The sequence below is a fragment of the Planococcus citri genome, chromosome 1, assembly GCF_950023065.1.
Source record: "Planococcus citri chromosome 1, ihPlaCitr1.1, whole genome shotgun sequence".
In the NCBI taxonomy this organism is placed as follows: domain Eukaryota; kingdom Metazoa; phylum Arthropoda; class Insecta; order Hemiptera; family Pseudococcidae; genus Planococcus; species Planococcus citri.
Window position 1 is genome coordinate 66,812,721 of NC_088677.1, and position 22,964 is coordinate 66,835,684.

General features: G+C 40.4%; 1 protein-coding gene across 7 annotated transcripts; it reads right to left on the minus strand.

The window, feature by feature from the left end:
* Positions 1-1,443: 1,443 nt before the first annotated feature.
* On the minus strand, positions 1,444-22,882 carry lilli (lilliputian). Of its 7 annotated transcripts, none has more exons than XR_010556462.1 (22): positions 22,315-22,873; positions 21,378-21,572; positions 21,186-21,309; positions 20,792-21,075; positions 20,347-20,671; positions 20,171-20,251; positions 19,990-20,088; positions 19,771-19,813; positions 19,434-19,692; positions 19,091-19,307; positions 18,898-18,986; positions 18,515-18,755; positions 17,277-18,395; positions 15,430-17,192; positions 11,573-11,852; positions 11,242-11,480; positions 10,960-11,154; positions 10,798-10,875; positions 10,584-10,680; positions 3,417-3,687; positions 3,075-3,320; positions 1,444-2,900 (listed from the first exon to the last, which is right to left on the minus strand). XR_010556462.1 is itself a non-coding variant. In XM_065347234.1 (22 exons), the coding sequence occupies exons 3-22, from the start codon at positions 21,431-21,433 to the stop codon at positions 3,190-3,192; spliced, it is 5,991 nt and encodes a 1,996-aa protein (XP_065203306.1). In that variant the 5' UTR covers positions 21,434-21,572; positions 22,315-22,554; positions 22,645-22,873; the 3' UTR covers positions 1,444-3,189. The 7 variants fall into 7 exon arrangements, 6 of the variants coding, with proteins under 6 accessions (XP_065203306.1, XP_065203305.1, XP_065203308.1 ...); XM_065347234.1 differs by having other exon boundaries at positions 1,444-3,320; positions 22,315-22,554; positions 22,645-22,873; XM_065347233.1 differs by having other exon boundaries at positions 1,444-3,320; positions 22,315-22,554; positions 22,641-22,873.
* Between the last annotated feature and the right edge of the window lie 82 nt (positions 22,883-22,964).

Below are 22,964 nucleotides of genomic sequence, written 5' to 3' on the forward strand. Positions count from 1 at the left end.
TTGAATTGTTTCAATTTTTTACAGTTTTGATGGAGGATTTTTTCTTCTTTTTGAAGCAAGCAGTACGTTTTTTTGTATTCGAATTTTTAAAATGATTTTCACAAATCACTTTTTTTCCAAATTTGGATTGCAATCTCCTAGCCTCCCTTCCCCCGCCACCCTTTCCTGTTGATTTTAATAAGTTTCTCATTCTAAAATAATTCTTTTTATTTATGGATTTTTTTTTTACAAATTATTGTTTATTATTTCTCAACACTCGGAATAATTTTTTTTTCATAAAATCCTCGCTCATGTCAACATTTCTGCTATCTTACAATATTGGTATTTTTGTGTTTGATTTTTTGAAATGATTTTGAATAAAAGATAATGTTTCGTTCGTAAGATTCCCCCTCTTCTTTCAATTTTGCAATTTTTTCAGTAATTTAAACGCATTTTTCGATTATGTTTCCGGAATCCAATATTTTTTTCATGCATACTTTTTGCATTTTGATCTACGAGTAAGTAGCTTATTTTCAAAATGTTGATAATTATCTGTTTTGAGCTTTTGCTAAGATTTTTTCACATGTCCTTCTACATATTGGTAAAATATTTCAAAATTGCAAAAAATATTCATTTTTTAGGTTCCTACTTCTATTAAAACGATGGCGAAATTTTTTCAATATGTTTCACTTTTAAATACATAATTGCACGAAAAATGGCATTTCTCTTCAATTCGTTGACAAATGGGGGGGGGGGGATTTTTTTTCACATGTTCGTCTACACATTGGTAAAATATCTCAAGAATGCAAAAATTTTCATTTTTTAGTTTTTTGATAGTGTTTACAATACTTATAAGTGTAAAACTTGTAATTTTTTTTCTCAAAAATGAAAAAAAAATGTCAGTCTAATTTTTCGATACATTATTCTACATAAAAAGGACTATAACTGAGAATTTTTCAGAATTTTTACTCGCCAAGATCATAGTTATATTTAAATTATAAGTTTTTAAGTAGAATTTTTTAGGTTTTTGAAAGTGGCAACACTGATTTTGACATCATTGCCCCATTACCCTCTCAAAGTACTACAATTTGAAAAAAAAAGTTCAAAATTCTAATATCTCGTACAACCGGAGCAATTTGCGACTGAAATTTTCCATTTTCGGTCATTTTGGAGAACTTTGAAGCCCCTTTGCCCAGTCAAAAAAAAAAATCGAGAAAATGTCCGGTTTCAACAACCTATCTGCGAGCTGCAAACGAATTCAATACCGTTTTCAACAACGAATACAAGGACGATTATAAATAAATCATACTTTGTAATTGAAGTGAATAATTAACACCAAACGTACCCGCGTCAAAAACAAACAAAAAAGTAAAGTATGTAAAATAAAAGTAGAGTAAAGAAGAAAAATGACGAAACGACATTTTATCACTTTTCAAATAATTAAGATTTAAGTTACGAAAAAAATTGATGATCACGAGATATAGTTTATACAAAATAAAAATTAAAAATAACATTTTTCAACTAATAAATAATAAATAAACGAAAGAGAAAATAAATAGTATAAATTCACAACGACGACGTCGTCGTCGTACATTTTCTCACGACGAATAACATGATACATGGGTTACACGACGTAACTGGTATTTCACAATAATATTTCGTCTCCATTTCTATAAAGTATGTATATGTACACAGCTACACATTGTAGATAGGTCTCTATACTTAGTACACATTATGCAAACCGCGGGTATGAAATTGTCACGGGTAGGGTAGTTACGTAGCCTACGGCAAAACATACGGAGGTAATAAACTAATACCATTTCGAGAGAAAGGAAGAAACCACGAGTCACCGAACAAAAAAAAAACAAAGAAAGATAACGCGCGTACCGTATACGTCGATTAAATTAAAAAAAAAAAAAAAAAGAAGGATTTATTCAACATGGTAACTAAATGTATACATCGTATACTCGCGCGCGTTATACCAATACCTAGATTACAATATATGATACACGAATTTGAACAACGAAGTCTCGATTTCCTTTTTCAAGGATATATATGCCTACCTAGTTAGTATTTTATTTGCGGCGAATTTTCTTTTTAAAAAATGGGGGCGAGAAGAAGAGCAGAGTCGGAATAAACTTGTAAAAAATGTGGGTGGAAACGAAGGTACAACAGCCGATATACTACTCGCGTTAATGTCTTCTATTACGGTAGTCTGTCTGATCCCGGCACGAACAAATTAAACGAAATCGCATCCCAACAAATACACGGCAATAATAATGACAACAATAATAACAACAACAACAATACTAATAATAATAATAATAATTAATAATACTAATACTACAAATAATATGTAATAATAATAACAACGATATATATAGTAATAATATCTTGTTAAACCAGCCGGTTCGAATTCGGGTACAACGAACAGTCGCAGTAATTTTTAGTTTACCGGTATCTCGTAAGAGTATAAAAAATAGGGGGGAAAAAATTGCAAATAAACGAGCTTTTTGTTGATGTGGCACGGTGCAACGGTAGGCTACAGTGTGCAGCGATGTCTCGTTAAAATTGGGCAACTAATCGGCGCCGAGGGTCAATTTCGCGCATCGCATGAAAGGCAACGCACGACGGACTGGGAAATAAGGCACTTTAATTTGAGGTTAAAAAAGCACTCGCGCTTCGTTGAGTTAGCTTGGCTGGCGCTGGCTCGATGATATTTACAGTGAGCAAAGAGGAGTGAGTGGCGAGGATAACCTATGGCTTTACTCGAGATTTGGCTGATTTATACGTACGTGATTTTTGTAACACGCGAATCGCGAACGGGAGTTTAGTTTTACGATTACATACGTAAATACTTGCAGAATGATGTTGGCCTGTACGATTTTGCTGGCGGTATTTACATTATTACACCTAATTACCTATAAATATAAATTTGCACAATAATACTCGTAGTACGTTAGTCGTAATAATCTCAAAACACCTACATTTAGGCGAAGAAAGATAGACGATACACAAATGTAATATGGTATCATATCGTATCGAGAAAAAGGATTGACAACTTGGTTGGCGAGGACGAAAGGAGACGTACTTACTCGGTACGCCGCGCCAGGCGCCACAGCTAGGTATTTATAAGGTACATGCGACAAAAAAAAACTGTTCGAACGAAGGCAACGACGATTTCATTTCGAGCGAAAGTTGCATCGGATTTCATACGCCGTGATTGTGACTTATGATGGCTTTCAGTCTCTGAATACCGACACGTACGTAATGCACGAGATCTTTTAAAGAACTGTGTAAGGTAAGCGGTCCGCAAAATCTGTCCAATTCGATGAAGAAATCTACAAAAACACACGAAATGATTAGGTACACTTGTAACTAACATAACAGCGAATATGAATTCGCCGTTCGACGATAAAAATAGCGTAGGTACGTACCTTTATTTCCACCAGAAAATATGAGTTTATCCGCTTCTTCCCAGTAGCTGAAAGACGCGATTAAATTCGAGTAGAAGTTATGCTGCTTCTGCAGGGCGATGTGAAGATTGACTGGAACGGCGATGCACTGGGATACCCCGGCCGATCTGCGATCGCCGGTACTGTAGCCGGACGAATTACTTCCGACTGAACTGGCTGGCGAAGGGGTTGGCGAATGCGGACTCGGAATGCCAGCCGGATTCGAAATCAAACACGCTTCGACCGCGACCGACTGCAAAATTTCCAACCAAAAAAAACAATGAAATCAATACACGTACCAACGCATCGTGTTCGTGATCGTGAATACAAAACAAAGGGTTACCCCCCCCCCCCCCCAAGGATAAGATAGGCGAAACGCTCTCAACCTCGGATTTTGATGAAATCTCGCAGGGTATGTTTAGTACCCCGAAAAAATAATTTTGAGCCCATAGCCCGCCCCCACCCCACCCTCTCAGCCAGGGGGGGCAAAAAACGCGTTTTTCAGGGGGAAAATTCTGCATCAGCGCGTAATTGAGATAAATTTATTCTGTAAACGAGTATAATTAGAGGATACATGGGGGTACCTCCCTGAATTTTTTCAGAATTTTTTATCGCATGGGAGGGGGGGGGGAGGAGAAGGAGGCACAGTACTAATAGGGCATGCCATAATCAGTACACAGTACAGTTTTTGAGAACTGGGCAATCTGGGAACACTTTTTTTTATCGTCCTATGTTTCACTTACTTACTGTTTTTGTGTAGGACTTGGCAGTGCGGATGTGGTATTAGATAAGCAGTGACGGTTAAATATGAGTTTTGTTGTATGATTTCTTTCCCAAATTTAGATAAGGATGCAGATAAGTAGGGTAGTTCATTTTTTTTTGTCATACATAGCCACTATTTTTTAGTTTTTTTTTGGTTATTATTTTTTAGATACAGTGTACAGCAATAATCTTCTGACGAAGGTAAGATTTCAAATATTTCACTTACTCCTACTATGTAATACTAATTCAGGGTGTCTAACAAATTCTGAAAACTAAAAAGAAGGACCTTGGAAGGACATTTTCAAAATTGAAAATGTACCAACTGATATCCCCTCCCCCATCTTATTCTTACAGAATTGCTAAAAAAAAAAAAACGTTAAAAATTTATAATTTTTAGAAAAAATAATAAAATTATTAATATTTAAATAGACCTGATCAGTTTCTTTTCCAGGGTGTCTGGGGTGTCTACCAAAACCAAAAAAACCAAAATTTTGTACCTTTTTCGTATTTTTTTCACACGCTATAATATTTCTAAGTTCTTTTTAGACATAGAAATTGAGAAATTATTGGGAAACTATTTTAATGAAAAATTTTCAATATCAGAGATTCGACTCAAATTTTTCTGAAAAAAGTAACTTATACGTAACCAAAAAATAATTTTAAAAAAGTGATTAAAAAATTGTTTAATTTAAAAAACAGAGGTGAACGTAAAACTTTCCATACAAAACATTATATTTTATTTTCAGAGGCGCGACGAATCGATGTGCGGAGGGGTATGGGGGAGGGGTGAGACTGAGAAATTCTCCCCAGGGCTTGAAAACCGAATAGATATCACTCTCAGTTTTGGTTACAGCTTTTATGTTTTTTGAAAAAGTAAAAGTTTTGGTTTTTTAAAATATTATCTGTCTCGTTCCGGTTTTGGTTTTAATCAGTGACAGACACCTTTTAAAACCAGTGGTAGTTACAGACACTGTTTGAAACCAGTGGTAGTGACTGACACTGTTTAAAAGCAGTGTTTGTGACAGACACAGTTATAAACCACCCGTAGTGACAGACACTTTTTAAAGCAGTGGTAGTGACAGACACTGTTCAAAACCAGTTGTTGTGACAGACACTGTTTAAAACCAGTGGTAATGACAGACACTGTTTAAAACCAGTGGTAGTGACAAACACTGTTTAAAACCAGTGGTAGTGACAGACACTGTTTAAAACCAGGGTTTGTTACAGACACTGTTTAAAACCCGAGTTTGTGACAGACACTGCTCAAAACCAGTGGTAGTGACAGACACTGTTTAAAACCAGTGGTAGTGACAGACACTGTTTAAAACCAGTGGTAGAGACAGACACTGTTTAAAACCAGTGGTAGAGACAGACACTGTTTAAAACCAGGGTTTGTTACAGACACAGTTTGAAACTAGTGGTAGTGACAGACACTGTTTAAACCAGTGTTTGTGATAGACACTGTTTGAAACCAGTGGTAGTGACAGACACTGTTTAAAACCAGTGTTTCTGACGGACACGGTTTGAAACCAGTGGTAGTGACAGACACTGTTCAAAGCCAGTGGTAGTTACAGACACTGTTTAGAACCAGTGTTTGTGACAGACACTCTTTAAAACGGGTGGTAGTGACAGACACTCTTCAAAAACCAGTGGCAGTGACGTTTTAAAGATTTTGCCTTCAAAGGAATTGGTTTCGGTTTTGGTTTTTTCCTTTTTTCTCCATTTTTTAGAGGGAAGAAGGCCAAGAAAGTGATCACTTTTTCAAAACACGTTGTGTATGTGACTAGAAAGCGGCACTTTGGCAGTGCCAAATTTATCAACTTGAATTAAACTATAATGTAAAATAAATAATAATAGAAATAAACAATAGGTAAATAAATATAGCACTAGGTGCTGGATGCCAAAGGTGTGCGATAGTATTTAATTAAGATGTTACCCCAATGAAAGTTCTGATAGCACTGATCCCAAATTTGGTTTTGATTATTAAAGTTAACGACGTTTGTAGAGGGGGGAAAATCCCACCTGCTTCTCTCTCTACAGGGTGTCTACTGGATTTGAAAAATCAAATTCCTTGCTATTTCCTTGTTTTTCCTTGCCATTTTCCTTGCTTCAAATTTGAGTTTAAAAAGACAACCTCCTCCCCCTTGTGTGTAGGTTCTCGTTTTCTAGGAAATTTCTTGACGTTTTTTTCAATCAGTTTCATGCTGATGGAACATTACGAAGAATTAAAAATTTATAATAACACGAAGACAATTAAAGATGAGCTTCACAACAATTCAACTTGAAATTGTCGTTGGATGTAGAAGAAAAATATCAATTTCACCCATTGATATAACATTCATATGACTAATGAAACTTTCATAATTTTTTGGATTTTTGGAGCCCTCATATGTGAAATTTGTTCAGTTCAAAACAAGAAACAATTTGCCCGAGCGAAGCGAGAGCGAGAGCTTTCGCGGATTGTTATTTTGAGATGCCTAAAACGAGTTTTTTTTTTTTTTTTTTAAATTTGAATGATGTTTTTTTGAAGGAATTTGAGAATTTGCATTTCGGTGAGGAATGAAAACGATTTTTTTGGGGGAGTTCATTTTTTGGTTATAAAACTTGATTTTTTCTTTAAAATGCTCATCTTGGACTTCTTGGTACTGAAAAAGTAAAGAAAACAAGCCCGAGCGAAGTGAGGGCAGAAGATTTTGGAAATTTGTGTTTCAGAAAGTAAAAAAAAACGTGGATTTTCTTTCATCATAGGCCCTTTATTCGAAATTTTGCCGAATTTTACCCAACTTGCCGAATTGGGAGAGATGCCCCCCCTCCCTTAAGCGACGTCTCGTACAACCCTGAAATTCTATAACTTTCGATTTCAAAGCAAAGTGAGGGCAAACGTTTTGGAAAATTGATAATAATTCAAGACGTATAAGACCATTATTTTCTATTTGAATGTTTTTTTTTTCAATTTTCACTTTGTTTTCACTTTTGACTCGTTTAATTAAAGATTTGTCAAACAAAATAATTTAGGAAAAACAAAATAATTCAGCCCGAGCGAAGCGAGGGCAAAAGCTTTTGAAAATTTATGATTCAAGAAGTAGAAATCAACAATTTTTAATGAGAAAAATTACAAGAACAAAAATAGAAAATGCATTATGAAATTGAAAATTCAAGAGGAACTTTTTTGAAAAATCCTTGCTATTACACCGAATTTGTCAAAATCCCTGCTATTTCCCTGCTTCCTTGCTACCTCTAGTGAAATCCCTGCTATTTCCCTGCTTCCTTGCTACCTCTAGTGAAATCCCTGCTATTTCCTTGTTTTCCTTGTTTTCCTTGCCAGTAGACACCCTGCTCTACCAACCCCATAACCAAGCAGGCAGTTAATGCCGCGAATTCCTTAACCTGCAGCTGTGAGAAAGATCAGGAGAACAATGGAGTGAAAGAAGGGTAATTTTATGACCCCGATAACATCTAACCAAGACATAATAATAGGTGAGGCAAGTAATAAATAAACTTATGAACAATGATCAGCAGGGGGTCCGATATAAAATACTCGTACCTGCTTGAACCCACATGCTGTAAAATTCTGAACACAACTATTTTAGTTTTCACCTTTAGCATCAGTATTTATTTTATTTTTACCAAAAATTCAGTATTAATCAGGCTAATGCTAATTACCTGAAAAATTCCAAAACCAATTCTGTTTTAAATTGGTTACACTCTTGGTTTCGGTTTTGAATTTGAGAAACAACGCGCCCAGTTTAGGTTTTGGCTTTTGGCTTTAGTTGTGGGAAAATAACACTCCTGGTTTCTGTTTTGAGCAATTATAATCGGTTTTTGAGGGTTTTGGTTTGCAAGCCCTGAATTTCTCCCAACTTCTCTCACTAGATTTTCTCAATTATTTACTCCACATCCCCCCCCCCTCACACCAAGATTTTCTCAACTAATTGGCCAGATGTGGTTCAAAGCATTTTTTTAAAATGGGAAGTTGGAAACAAAAATGTTAAAACAATTTTTTTTTAATTTTTTCATTGAATGGATTTTGTTTTTGGAATTTCTCGAGTTGATCTTGATTTTTCCATTCTAGGAAATGTTTGAAAATTGATGTAGTAGAATTCATATCTGATTGAGTGATGCAAGGGTGAAGGCCGTGAAAAATTGATAATTAAAAATGTAAAACATCATTTTTTACACAAAAAATTGATTTTCAAATTTCATAGCTTCAAAATTTTCAAATTTTAAATGTTTTCACTTTTCAGAGAATGATTAGATGATAGAATTATTTAGAAATTTGGAAAAAGAAGACCTTCGGGCAAAAAGGAGACTTTTTACTGACTTTTTCGAAAATAAGGACCCATAGACAAAAAGACAACCTTTTACTGACCTATAGAAGGACCAGAAGGACTGTTAGAGTTGTTATCAATTTTTTTCTTCAATTTTTCTTTTCCAGGTTACATTAGCCATAGGAGTAGTGATCATTGCTGGTGCGGATATTGACAAATGTATTGTATCAATTTCAGCGCGAGTGCTTTTTCAACCTCAAATTAAAGCGCCTCATTTCCCAGTCCATGCGTTGCACGAAATTGACCCACGTTGCCGATTAGTAGCCCAATTTTAACGAATATCTCTGCACACTGTACTGACTACTGTTGCACCGTGCCACATTAACAAACAACGCATAAGTATACATCCAAGTACATTTCAAAATTATCCAAAGGTACTGGCGAAAAATGTGTATATCAATTGAAAATTCTGAACCTCCTAAACACAGTAATTTACCGTTACATACACCAGTCAATTAAAATCATGTTAAAATCACCTTTGTCATCATGAAAGATGGTCGCATATCAGAAAATGAGAAAATATTGTTCTTGTAAGTATTAGAAAAGGACGAAAGAATTCTTCAACTTTCACTTCCACCCAGATCAAATATTTCAATTCTAATTTTCCTTTTTTTCTTTCAGATATTGATTCAAAATCAAAGATATTTTTTACAGTGTACTACAAGAAGACTACTCACTATGGAAAAATATTTTTATACACTTGACAGAAAGACTTGTTTATTGTATTATCCAAAAAATGTAAAAATTTATTATAGACTTAGAATTTATGTCACCACTATGTACTTTCTAATTAAATTATTTTTCTTCAAAATATTTTGTAAAAACCGTAATTTTGAGTTGAAAGTTGTACAGAAAAATTCTAGCTCCAGAAATGCCCCTAAAGAGAAAAAAATGGGCCTTCAAAGTTGGGGTATTTTTGAAAACCCGTGTTTTTTCATTGCAGCCCCTATACCCAATTTGTTTTGAGAAAAATGACAACCCAGTTTTTTCGTCGTTATAGCGAAATATTTGCAAAGAAAATATTTTCAAAACACCGATTACTAATATCCTCCCCCCCCAAAAAAAAACCTGTTTGCAAATTTTTAATCGCTCAGTAGTACCCTAAAAGTGGCCTTGGAATTTGACATCAATAGCATAGATCGACGCAGAATCTCAAATATGTATTTTCATTATGCCGTCTTCTCCACATATTTTCAGTGAATTCAGAATTTTTTTCCAAAACTCGTTGAAGCATGATTCCCTCCCCCCAAAAAAGGTGTTTTTTTCGCTATTGTGAGCAAGAGAGGTGGGGTGGGGAAAATTTTATGGCACCAACATTTTTTTTAAAGGTACCCAACAATGTTTCATCAAAATTTCAGAAATTCGAGGGCAGAGGCATTTCATCTATTTTACCCTGGAATACTCTTTCAGCTATCTTGCTTGATATAAGCAAAAATACTTCTGCGCGTGTAGTTTTACGATCGGGCGGTATAAATGAATTTTTAATTGCACATTCTGAGGTAAAATTTCACGCTGAACAACTTGGTTCTCTTCAATTTCCGCCATTTATCCATATTTTTGAAGAAAAACGTAAAAAAGTGGTCTTTTGAGCTTGACCCATTACTCCAAATGGCCGAGTGATGATTTCTATAGAAAGTAGACCTAATGATACATGTTTGACGAAAAATTCGTTTTGGTATGTTTTTCGGAGTAATGTCAATTTAGAGTTTTCTTCTGTCCCTCGTTTCTCCCCCCATGCGATGAAAAATTCAGGGAGGTACCCCTATGTATCCTCTAACTATATACGTTTACAGAATTAATATATCTCAAATACGCGCCGATGCAGAATTTGTCCCCTGAAAAACACGTTTTTTGGACCCCCTTGGCTGAGGGAGGTGGGGTGAGGGGCGGGCTATGGGCTCAAAATTATTTTTTCGGGGTACTAAATATACCCTGCGAGTTTCATCGAAATTCGAGATTGAAGGTTGGTCATACCTCCAACAACAGCAACAATAACAGCAACAACAACAACAACATATTATGTAGAGGTACAAGGTGCGAAAAATAAAAAACCACAAACCTTGTTGAAATACTCGGCGACTGCGTTGTGTACGTCTTTAACCTCGTTTTCCCGCATCGTGTACAACTTTAAATTCAAAATGGATTCGCATCGTAAGCTGTGCCAAACAAACGAAGGAAAAAAAGAACACGTTAGGATGGAGAACGTACTGAGAGTGCTGGTACGAGTACCATCGACTCCGCACAAACTTTTAAAAGCGCAGAAAGCGACTCACCTTAATATGGCAATCTTATTCGGTATGCTGGACGGGGTAACGTTAGCGCATAAAGTACGAAATTTCTTCGAAATATACCTGTAACAGACGACAAATGCAACACGTAAAGAATGCAATCACTAGCCACCAGCCACAAACCAATAAACAAATATTGCAACATACACAATCAGTTTCAAAGTTTCGCTGTACATATTGAAGGCGGTGTCCATTTGATTTTTACGTTCCAACACGTGCCCAGTCAGCACGAACGACAGAATCGCTTCCAAATACTGCATTCCTTGCGCAACCAGATCTCTTTCCGTATCGGCCGCATGTTTCAGACGTTTGGCTTCCATCAGATATAAATTAGGGCTCACGCTACAAAAATTGATACCCAAAGTAAATAAATGTAAAACTACAGATGGCACGAATAAAAAGGTACTGCACTTGTCAAGTTGTACTCACTTGTCCGATTCGGAATTAATTTCTTCGGAGGCTTTATGTTCCAGGTAAGAATAATAGATACCGTGATGCGTAAGCACGTTAGGTCGAACTAAATCGTTAATGGCCACTTGGTGATAGCCGTTGAACGTGGGCGTCGGCTCGTTAATGGCGTTTCTTTCGTGACCGCTACCGCTGTTTGGTAAGTGCATCAAATTCATCGCGCCCGCGCCGCCACCGCCGCCAGCACTGCCACTTTCCACCTATAAAATAAAGTCGTCGTAATAATTTCTTCAACAAAAATACGCATACAAGTACACAGTACAGACTGGACTCGCGATCGAGCCGCACTCACCGAAGCGGAGTGACGTTGCGAATGTTCGTTTCGCAGCTTTTTCTTTTTCTTCTTGCCGCAACCGCCGCCGCGATATTGAGAAGAGCGTTTGCCCATTTTGGTGGAGAATTTTTCACTGGTACTGCCACCGGCATCGTGACAAGAGGCCGACGACGCCGAGCAGTTACTGCAACTGCTGCTATCCGAGCTATTCCACGATTCGTCGTCTCCCGAACTCGGCGCATCAACCGCAGCGTTCACATTCGTGTGTTGAACGTCGCTCAAATTGATAGGATAGCACCTGCACATTCCATCGTCAAAACAAATCAAACGTTAGATACAATGTACAGTATACATTTGTATTCAGACTTGTCAACAAATGAATAGCTCAATTTCATGTACTACAGGGCTGCAGGCATGTACAAGATGTGGACTAGCGGTTTCCACACAGCGGTAGATCGAAAGATCAGGAAAAAATTTATCACCTGTCAAAATTTCAAGTGCTAAAGTGCCTTTTTCAATTTTTGGTGAATTTTTGAAAATCAAATTTAGGCCAAAAGAGGAAAAAATCAAAATTCCAACAAATTGACCAAGAAAGCTGAAATTTGGGATATTCCCTATTTTCGACATGCCAAATCGATAGGAAACTGTTTCAAACTGCTTTGAGCAGTTCTGGAGCCTCCAGTAGATTTTTGAAACTCGAAGCTCCCACAAAATCTCGTCAAATGGAGTTGTAAAGCCAAAATTTACTCCGCACTTCAATTTTAACACCCTCTGAAGACGACTTCAGGTGGGTTCAAGTCATTTTGGAGCCTCCAGCGACTTTTTGAAGATTATTGGAGTCTCCACCAGATTTTTAAAACTTGAAATTCCCACAACATTTTATCAAATGCAGTTAGCAAGCTAAAATTTACTTCGCGAACTAATTTCAATACGATCTGAAATCGACTGCATGTTGGTTTCAAATGGTTTTGGAGCTTCCAGCTACTTTCTGGAAATTTCAATTTTCCAAAAAACGCCATACAACCTTTCAAAAAGTCGCAGGAGGCTCCAAAATGACTTGAACCCACCTGAAGTATTCTTTAGAGGGTCTTAAAATGGGAGTGTAGAGTAAATTTCAGCTTTACATCCCTATTTGATGAAATTTTGTAAAAATTCAAAGTTTCAAAAATCTACTGGAGGCTCCAGTAATTTTCAAAAAATCACTGGAGGCTCCAAAACGACTTGAAATCTACCTGCAGTCGATTTTGTAGCGTATTGAAATTAGTTTGTAGAATAAATTTCGGCTTTCCAACTCCATTTGACGAAATTTTGTGAGGACTTCGAGTTTCAAAAATCTGCTGGAGGCTCCAGAACTGCTCAAAACAGTTTGAAACAGCTTCCAATCGGTTTGGCATGTCGAAAATAGGGTATATCCCAAATTTCAGCTTTCTTGGTCAATTAAGTAAAATTTTTGATTTTTCCCCTCATTGTTAGCCTAAAGGCCCTAGGCAGATAAGTATGGTCGAGCGGCCCCTGGGACCTTCAGAGATGAAACTCATGTGGTGTATAGGTACCCCCAAGATAAGTATTTTCCCCAAGTTTTGGACCTCAACTCTGAGTGGTTCTTGAGTAATTCCTCAAAAATCGAAAATCGTTTTTAATTTTTTTCTCAGGATTGACTCGGCCGATTTTTTTCAAACTTGAACCAAAGTGTACGTATACATAAGGGCTTTCCCCAAAAAAATCAACAGCCCCCTCCCCCCACTTTTCCCACTTCAAAATTTAGATTCAATTTTTTGAGGTCCCCCTTACCCCCCAAGGCCTTTTGGCACACTTTTCGAAAAATATTTTTTAGATGCAGTATTGATCCTAGAACAACATATAACTTACCCAAAATTGTACCTCGGGTGCGCCATAGTCAAATTCGACCAAAACCAACACCCCCTCACCAGTAATAAGGTTAATGTGGTACCTACGCCACTGCTATTGAAGTAATTTCTGGAGTATTGTTTATAATGTTGTAATTTTTAAATGAGAATGATGTTTTTGAGAGTCGTCATTCACAAATTCCCATTTAGGGGCAGCGAAGCACCCCCTCCCCCAAATTTGGGCGACATTTTCAGAAAGAAACCTGGGGCATGTGACATATCGAATTATATGTTTTTGATAACGCCGAACACGAATATGACGTCAGATTTCTGATTGGACCCCACCCATGGCCCCCAACACCTCCCCAAATGAGATGAAAATTCAAAAAAAAAGGTTTGTTCGTGCGACACATGAAATAGTATGTTTTTGGCGACGCTGAAACCGAATATGACGTCAGATTTCTGATTGGACCCCACCCATGGCCCCCAACACCTCCCCAAATGAGATGAAAATTCAAAAAAAAAGGTTTGTTCGTGCGACACATGAAATAGTATGTTTTTGGCGACGCTGAAACCGAATATGACGTCAGATTTGTGATTGGACCCCATCCATGGCCCCCAAAAAATTTTTTGGACAATTACCCATGGGAGGAGGTTCTGGGAGCAACGGATGACGTCAATTTGAAAAACTAAGGCTATATTCGTGTTCAGCGATATCGAAAACGTACTACCTATTTCATGTGTCACCAGAATGAAACCATTTTTTTTAGGATACTCCCCTTGGGAAGGTGCTGTGAGCCGTGGACGGAGTGCAATCAAAAATCTGACGTCATATTCGGTTTCAGCTTCGCCAAAAACATACTATTTCATGTGTCGCACGAACGAACCTTTTTTTTTGAATTTTCATCTCATTTGGGGAGGTGTTGGGGGCCATGGGTGGGGTCCAATCAGAAATCTGACGTCATATTCGTGTTCGGCGTTATCAAAAACATATAATTCGATATGTCACATGCCCCAGGTTTCTTTCTGAAAATTTCGCCCAAATTTGAGGGAGGGGGTGCTTCGCTGCCCCTAAATGGGAATTTGTGAATGACGACTCTCAAAAACATCATTCTCATTTAAAAATTACAACATTATAAACAATACTCCAGAAATTACTTCAATAGCAGTGGCGTAGGTACCACATTAACCTTATTACTGGTGAGGGGGTGTTGGTTTTGGTCGAATTTGACTATGGCGCACCCGAGGTACAATTTTGGGTAAGTTATATGTTGTTCTAGGATCAATACTGCATCTAAAAAATATTTTTCGAAAAGTGTGCCAAAAGGCCTTGGGGGGTAAGGGGGACCTCAAAAAATTGAATCTAAATTTTGAAGTGGGAAAAGTGGGGGGAGGGGGCTTTTGATTTTTTTGGGGAAAGCCCTTATGTATACGTACACTTTGGTTCAAGTTTGAAAAAAATCGGCCGAGTCAATCCTGAGAAAAAAATTAAAAACGATTTTCGATTTTTGAGGAATTACTGAAGAACCACTCAGAGTTGAGGTCCAAAACTTGGGGAAAATACTTATCTTGGGGGTACCTATACACCACATGAGTTTCATCTCTGAAGGTCCCGGGGGCCGCTCGACCATTCTTATCTGCCTAGGGCCTTTGATTTTCAAAAATTCACCAAAAATCAAAAAAGGCACTTTAGCACTTGAAATTTTGACAGGTGATGAACTTTTGTCTGATCTTTCAATCTACCTCTATACGGTTTAAAAAATTTCGTGCTAGTCCTATGTTGGAACGCAAAATCTGCGATTTCGGCTGACCTGTCAATCAAAATGGCCGCAATTTTGTAAGTAGGGCCACTTTTTTTTTAGGACAGGGCTAGAAATGTTCCTTAGGACTCTCCCTTTAAGAAAAAAGATGTCCCGGAGAATTAACTGGAGGGGGGTGTGATAGATCCTTATGCGGACTCTCAAATCCAAGTTGACAAGTCTGTTTGCATGCGAACATAAAAACGTAAACGTAACAACAACAACTTACGATGCCAATAGATTGTTATGCACGGCGGAATCGGGAGGCGCGGATGCGGTAGACATTTTCTTATTTTTATTGGTGGAACGCGCGAGGTTGGCGCCGACAGCGGCAGCGGAATGCTTTTTGGCTTCCGAATCGCTCGATAACGAAGAATCCATATCAGTCGTGTCCACCGAAGGCGTATGAACGGTGGACGTGGTGGTCGCGAATATCGAAACCGCGTCATCTTCTTCGGCAACTTGACCAGTCGGCGGCAGTGGCGGCGGCGATGACGAAACCGTCACCGCTTCCTGCTCATTCTCGTAACGTTTACGTTTGGTGCTTTTCGCTTTCTTGGACGAATGCTTTTTACGCGAATGCGACGACGACACCGGCGACGCTACCCTCGTATGTTGTTTATTACGCTCGCGATGCGGGTCATTTTGTTGCATGTCCGCCACCGACGGCGCCGTATCCGTATTCATGACACATGTAGGCGTGACGGTAGACGTTGCTGCTGCAGTCATCGAAGCGACATAATCGCTATTACGACGGCGATCCGTAATCGATTCGATCAAAGGCACATTACCCATATCCATGACAGACGTACCCGCCGCACTAGTGCCGCTGTCTAGCGTAGCGTTTGTCGAAGATTGCCTGGTGTCGGGTAGTTCGGATTTAATCCGAATTTCTTCCGATCGTTTCTTCGCTAAAATATAAGGTATCTTGCTCAGGTCGATTTTACATATTAACGAAGGCTTGCCAGCCTCGTTGAATGTTAATTTGGGGATACGTTCGACGCCGGTTTCATTGCTGTTGTTGCCACCGCCGCCGCTGCCGCTGCCGCTATTTGGATGATGATGATGGTGATGGTGATGATGGTGGTAGTGATGATTACTGCTGCTGCTGCTGCTACTACCAATATTAGTATTGCCGACGTTGTTGTTGACAATTTTGGTAGACGAGCAGCCGCTATCCATCGCCGAAGACGGAATACACGACATTTCCGAATACCTGCTGTCAACACCGTTTCCGCTTCCACCTACGCCGCCGTCGTTTGGCGCTAAATTAGGCGAAGACGCCATGTCCGGAATGTGATCTTGCATTTTTGGTAAATTCAACGAAGAAGAAGACGACGACGACTGCTGCGGTGGTGGCGGCGACGGTGGTGGTGGCGAGGCCATCGAAGTAGGACTAACCACCGACGACCGTTGCAACAGTTTGCGCTCAACTTCGGATTCCATCACGATGACGCCGCACTTTCCTTTACCCCCTTTGCCCTTGCCGCCACTTTTGCCACCGCCTTCTTCGCGTCGCGAAAATAACTTTCTCAACGTGTCGCTCTTCTTTTTATCTTGAACAGCTATACATTCGACGTCCAGCTTGGGAGGACTTTCTTGCGCTTTAGCCACGCCGACGCTGGCACCCTTGATGCCATCTGATACAGCGTTGAAATCGTTGGCGTTTCTCATCGACTCGCAACTGGAGTCACGATTGATGCGTACGCTGCCGCCGCCTTCCTTCCGCTTGACAGCCGGCATTACGCGAGCCGTAGGTTTTACCGTCGCCGTTGGAAATTCTATTTCGCTGTCCGAATCTACGGTGGTAAAACTGCTTCGTATACTACTCCGACGTCTTTCGCGATCACACCAAACGTTCGCCGCCGTGCTGGGAAATTTATCCGCCATTTTACGCCTCGAACTCGAATTCCAGTCCGCATCTTCGGCTGCGTTATCGTTACGCTTCGAAGGCGGTCGACCAGGCCTCCTCTTCTCCGGAACCGGTTTAGTCTAAATCGAAGAAAAACGAAAAAAATGAATTACATTGAAACGAAACTATCGGTAGGTACCTACTGGTAAAGAAAATTTGCTTACTTTGGGCGTATCCTCGTCGCTGTCGGTTCCATCTGCTGGCACTTTGACCTTACTTTTACGTCCTTTCTTTTTCTTGATCGGAGATTCGTTGGAAGCTGCTAACGCTGGAGATTTAGATTTGCGGCCGACCTTGGAGGTTTTATTCGACGTCGGCAAGCTCGACTTGTCGTTGGAAGCGAGGGCGCCTGTTTTGGCGCTGTCGACGTTACTATTGACGGCAGTGAGACTCGCTTTGCCGGACAGTTTGGGGCTGTTGACGACTTTGGTAATGCTGTTAGCGTGATTGCTATTGCGAGCCTGCTGATAATGGTCGTTGATTAGAGATCTGTTGACGGCGTTTTTCAAGACCATGCTGTTTTCCGAATGGCTGGCCGATAGATCGCACTGCGGTTCGGGCGCCGCGTTACCGGTAGCGCTACTCGAATGCAGCGATCGCTGCGGCACGAACGCGGCGAAGCGTTCGCCGTTGGTGGCGGGAGATAGATCACGCAGTCCGCTCGTGTTGTGATTTCTACCGTTGTGATGGAAGATCTGCGGCGACGGTGGTTTTCTTTGATGCGGCCTTACCACACCAACCACCGTTACGTTTCCGCAACCGGCATTACCGGCAGCGTTGCTGCTGCCGTTGGTCGCGAAACTATTGGCGCAATTCAAAGATCCGGCGACTGACGAAGCCGCCACCGCCACATTGCCGCCGCTACCGCCGGATATTGCGGTAGAGACGTTGCTGCTGCTGCTAGCGACGGGAATACCCTTGTTGCGAACAGAATTCGAAGCGACGTAAGGCAAAGCTCGATCCGAATCGTCGTCCGAGGACTGCGAATACGAAGATGACCGAAGTCTGTACTTTCGTCGACCGCTGCCACCACCGCCGTCATCAACGGAACCGGTCATCGAGGACGTGCTAGCGCCGCTATTCTTGACGAAGCCGACGTTGGAACTCGCTTTAGCTTTGTCGGTGGCCGGCTTACGCGACGAAGCGCGCGACCTGGCGCTATTATCATCCGAATCCGACGAACTGCACGAACTTTGTCTAGATTTTACTCTCCGGCTACCAGTCGAACTGTCCGAATCGTCCGTTTTCGATTTTTCGCAATTCTCGCGATGATTGGTCTGCTGCTGTAAAACGCCCCCAAAACGCGTCATTAACGTGAACTTACACCATTCGACATATCATACTCGCCGTTTCGTCTCAATATAGTTACATTTAAATTAGCTCGTCGTCGTCGTAAAATTACCTGCGAATTATGAGCGGAGGTTGGCGCGGAATTACCGTGCGCCGACGGAGGCAAGAAATTTTTCAAATTCCAACGATGTTTGCTTTCCTCCTGTTCGGTAACCACCGGTAATGGTAACGACGGAGGTGAAGGCGAATCGCTGCTCGAGTCTTCGCTCTCTGAACCAGAATCGGAGTCGCTGTCGTCGCTGGAGGACGAATTTCTCATCTCGCTCGCCGCACCAGCTTCGTCTTTCCGCATACTAATCCGCACCACAAAAAAAAACCGTCGTCGAATGAAAAAATTAAAATACAGTACGGTACGTTACCGCGAAAGAGTATTACTGTCGCTCAAAATCCTACAACTACGCTAACGCGCATCGTAGAATTACGTAATATACGTACTCATCCATTTTAGGAGGCGTCGACATAGGCTCTTTTTTAGTAGTGAAAGCCGAACCACCAGCCACTGCTGCTGCTGCCGCTATCTTGTACTAAAGCCATTCGAATGGAAAAAGAAACAAATACAAAAAAATAGGTACATTATTACACTGTCCAGGCAACGGAATCGGAATACACTGAAAATGACTTTTCTTACCTTGTTACAGTCTTTTTCGTCCGTCGCACTAGCGCTCTTTGAATGCTGGCGTCGTCCTCGAATTCGCCGTTCATCTTCGTCATCTTCATCGTCGTCATCGTCTTCATCGTCGTCGTCATCTTCGTCGTCGCAATCGTTGTCGTCCTCGTCGTTGTCATTTTCTGCGCCATCGCCATCGTCCGTATCCTCGGACAAACTGAGATCCGATTTCAAATTCCTACGTCATCGTCGATACTCGTATGAGATGGGATAGACAGTAGGTTAAATGAATCGCGTATAGCAATCGCGTTTCGCGACTGAAACCCAAAAGCCACGCCAAAAGCAAATACAACGAGTTACTCACGGCAACACGACGCTCGAATCCATTCGTTCTTTGTTGGCAGATGACGAAGCGACTAAGGCGGTGGATGCCGGATAAGCGTAACCGCCATTCCTGGCAACAGCGTTACTACCGCCCGCAGAAGGTAATACGGGACTCGTCAAACAATACGGCTGCAACACATTTGTAACTTGGTCGTTTCGAAAAGCCGAAGAAGAAGGCATGAAAGAGCTGCGCCCGACTGTAGGTCCTAATGCATTATTCGCGGTACTCGTTTTGCTACCTGTGGGAAATACAACAAACCGAGCGATTAATCGACGAAAAGACCATCTCTTTTCGTGGCCACATACCACCAACTTACCCTTATCGATCGATGTTCTCGGTAACGGCAGTAAAGACTCGACCTGTAATTCAAAAAACAAACAAATGAATAAGACTCGCGTCGTGGACGAATTCGGGAAGGTTGTTGATACACTGCGGAAAATCTCGCGTCGAGGATGAGGATGTTTTTCTCGGCTGTTTCACGCTCAACCTCGACGAAAATGCGCAGTAATACAATTTGTATGTAATAACGACGAACCTTTCCAGAAATCGGATTAAAAGTGAATTTGGATTCCACTTCTTTACGCGGTGTAGCTGCGATTGCGGTCAGCGGTGTTCTAACTCCGGAAGTCATTTCCTGCAACACAATAACACGTAGAATTAGTTCGCTAATCCAAGATACGACGTATTGGCGTTCGCTTGTAATGAGCGATACTTACGTCCAAAATATTTTCCACATTGGTTTGGGAAATGGATGCATGATCGTCGTTAGAATCCAAACCTCGCAAAGAATCTCGTACCTGCAACACGATCACGGTGCATTAGTATATAACACGGCCGACTTGACCAGCTCGACGGTGAAAAATAATTATTGCTTGCGAAGTTGGCTTCTTACCTCGCAGTTGAGCTTAGGCAAATTCTTCGCCATCGAGTGCTGAATTCTGCTTGCGTAATCGTGACTCATAGACGACGAATTCTTACCGGATGCGGCACCGCCGTAATGATAATTGGTCGCGGAGAGCGAATTACTGTTGCCGCCACTTAGTGACAAATTTGGGGCTATGTTTGAGCCGCCATTTTTGGTCGAAAACGTCGAAGATACGTTGTTGATAGACGTAACGTTGCCGTGTTTAGCTGACGCTGACGAACCACCGGGGTAAAAATTGCCACGATTCGTGTACGACATTTTGGCCTCGACGCTGGGCTTGGCGAAAGAGTTTCTGAAATGTCACGACCACAATTATACATATGTATCTACACAGAGGTACCTCTTGACAGGCGCAAAAAAAGAAACCAAGTTGGAGACATTTTTTTTAGAGACAAACCAAACAAAAACGCACCTTTGAGCGCTGCTGCTGGAATGATGATGATGATGGTGATGGTGATGATGCGAAGATTTCGTCTGATGAGTCTGAAGGCAGGCGTTGGGTTTTTTAAATTCGTGACCGACGATCGACGACGAGCTGCTCGAAGAAATGCTGGGCGCCGGACTGGGTGGAGGCTGTCCATCGACGCCGAAAAGATTTGTCACGTCTTGATCTGCTAACAGGTGTTTGACATCTTCGAATCGACCTAATTTACGTTCGATTTGTTGTCTTTCTTTGTCGTTGGATTTTGGATTCACCTAACGCAGCCACATCGAAACGTATATAGATAGGTAACGCAATAAAAGTAGCCACTAAGGTGGTACGTAGGTATATGGTAAATGGTAAGCGACACCCCGCCGTAACTTACGCGAACAATTTCGCCGAATAGAGGCGCCGAATTCATCATATCTTGAGATGCACGTTGATCTGCTTCATAGGTCATCTGAGCTCGAGCCTCTCTTTCGCGTTCTCTCAAACGTTCTCGTTCATAACTGAAAATGAAACGTGCCAAATTAAGTATGTACTACCGATTTCGTATTACAAATGCGCGACCACTTACCCAGATTTCGAACTTAGATCCGCGACTGCTTTCATCGAATAATTGCCCGCTTTCATAATCACGACTCGTTCATTGAGTTGGCGAATCGCTTTTGAAACCCGAGTACGCCTGTTTTGCTGTCGCCGTTTTCAATTCAACCGATCGGGTGTAGGTGTAGGTGTTCTTCACGTTCGACATCAGCACGTGCAGAAATACCTGAAACCAAAATTTCGTTCAACGTTACTCCACATCACCCATTCGATTATACCAGTACCAGACGAGTAAGCGAGTTATTACTTATCACTAATATATAACGAATACCTAATTTAGTACAAGTTAGAGCGTTATACGTGTACTCGTATATTGAAGTGAGAGGTACAATTCGAGAGAGAATTTCGATAGTCTTTGGAACCAAAAAATTAGCAATTGGAACTCATCCATCGTCGAATCGCCGAGTTAAAAGTCATTAACGCACATCATTCCTACTTACCTACTCGACATTTCAGCTCACTAATGCATTAACCCCGCAAGCTATATATACTCGTATGTATTTTCGAAATCACCACAAACGTGAAATATCTGTTTCCATACTTAGCCCATCTTCCATCCAGTTTCGTAACAACTCCTCAGTCCTGCGCGTATAACAACCATTCGTGACCAACATTATCTACGTTACCCTGAGTATGCACCAACTGCTCATCGAAGGCTCGTTCGTCCCCCAAAATTATTCAAATGTGAGAGCGAGATGGAAATGATGATGATGATATTATGTGATCGTTAAACGGACATCATATTACATACGCCCAAATGAGAACATACTAGACAATATCGCCGCGTATTCGGAAAAATTACGCGTACAATATGAACGAGCGAACATATAAATCAAGATACACGAGTCGATACGCAAAATTTTCAACTTGTATTAACATTAGACAGTGGGCTACTTCCACATACAAACCTTGTATCACTGGAGGCATTGACATCGAGATTAGCAATTTCAATTTCACGCGATAATAAAATGCAAAAAAAACTGTCGATTGAAGAAAACTCGTAAGAAATACGTACTAAAATACAACATCATTTTTCGTCCATTTCAATCCGCACAACAATTACACGATCGTTAAAAACTTGTAAGACTATTCTGACGATTGCAAATTATGTCGTCGAATTCGAATCGGAGGTAAGACAAAAAAACAACCTAAAAATGTATATACGTAACATTAACGAAAGGAATGATTATTGTTATTAGTGTCAAAGAGAAAACACTATTGTCTTTACACGTACACACATTCACACAATCGACAGAAACAATTCATTCCTGGGGCTAAAGGGCTAAGGTAAGGAGCCATATTGAGATAAATGGTTATCATTGACACTTGATTAAATAATTATGCATCAATTTACCGTCACTTCACATTGATTCACATTGAAAATTGATAATTAAAACTAAAACTAAATAATGGAGAAAAGCTACGAAGAAAGGGGATACCCTTTGTTTTCTAGATTTTTTAGTACCAAAGTACCGCAATAATTAGCATCTTGCCAGGTAAGTTCATTATTTAGTTCATAAATTTATCCTAAAGCGCTAAAGACTAGGTTTGTATAAAA

What these genes read in the sequence shown, in the direction of transcription:
- lilli (XM_065347236.1), bottom strand. Translation starts at nt 21,433, where the DNA reads ATGAAAGCGGGCAATTATTCGATGAAAGCAGTCGCGGATCTAAGTTCG. An exon ending in ATTAATTCCGAATCGGACAA is followed by an intron (nt 11,155 to 11,241) that starts GTGAGTACAACT and finishes CAATTTTTGTAG; the next exon opens with CGTGAGCCCTAATTTATATC. An exon ending in ATTTTCTGGTGGAAATAAAG is followed by an intron (nt 3,321 to 3,416) that starts GTACGTACCTAC and finishes GTGTTTTTGTAG; the next exon opens with ATTTCTTCATCGAATTGGAC.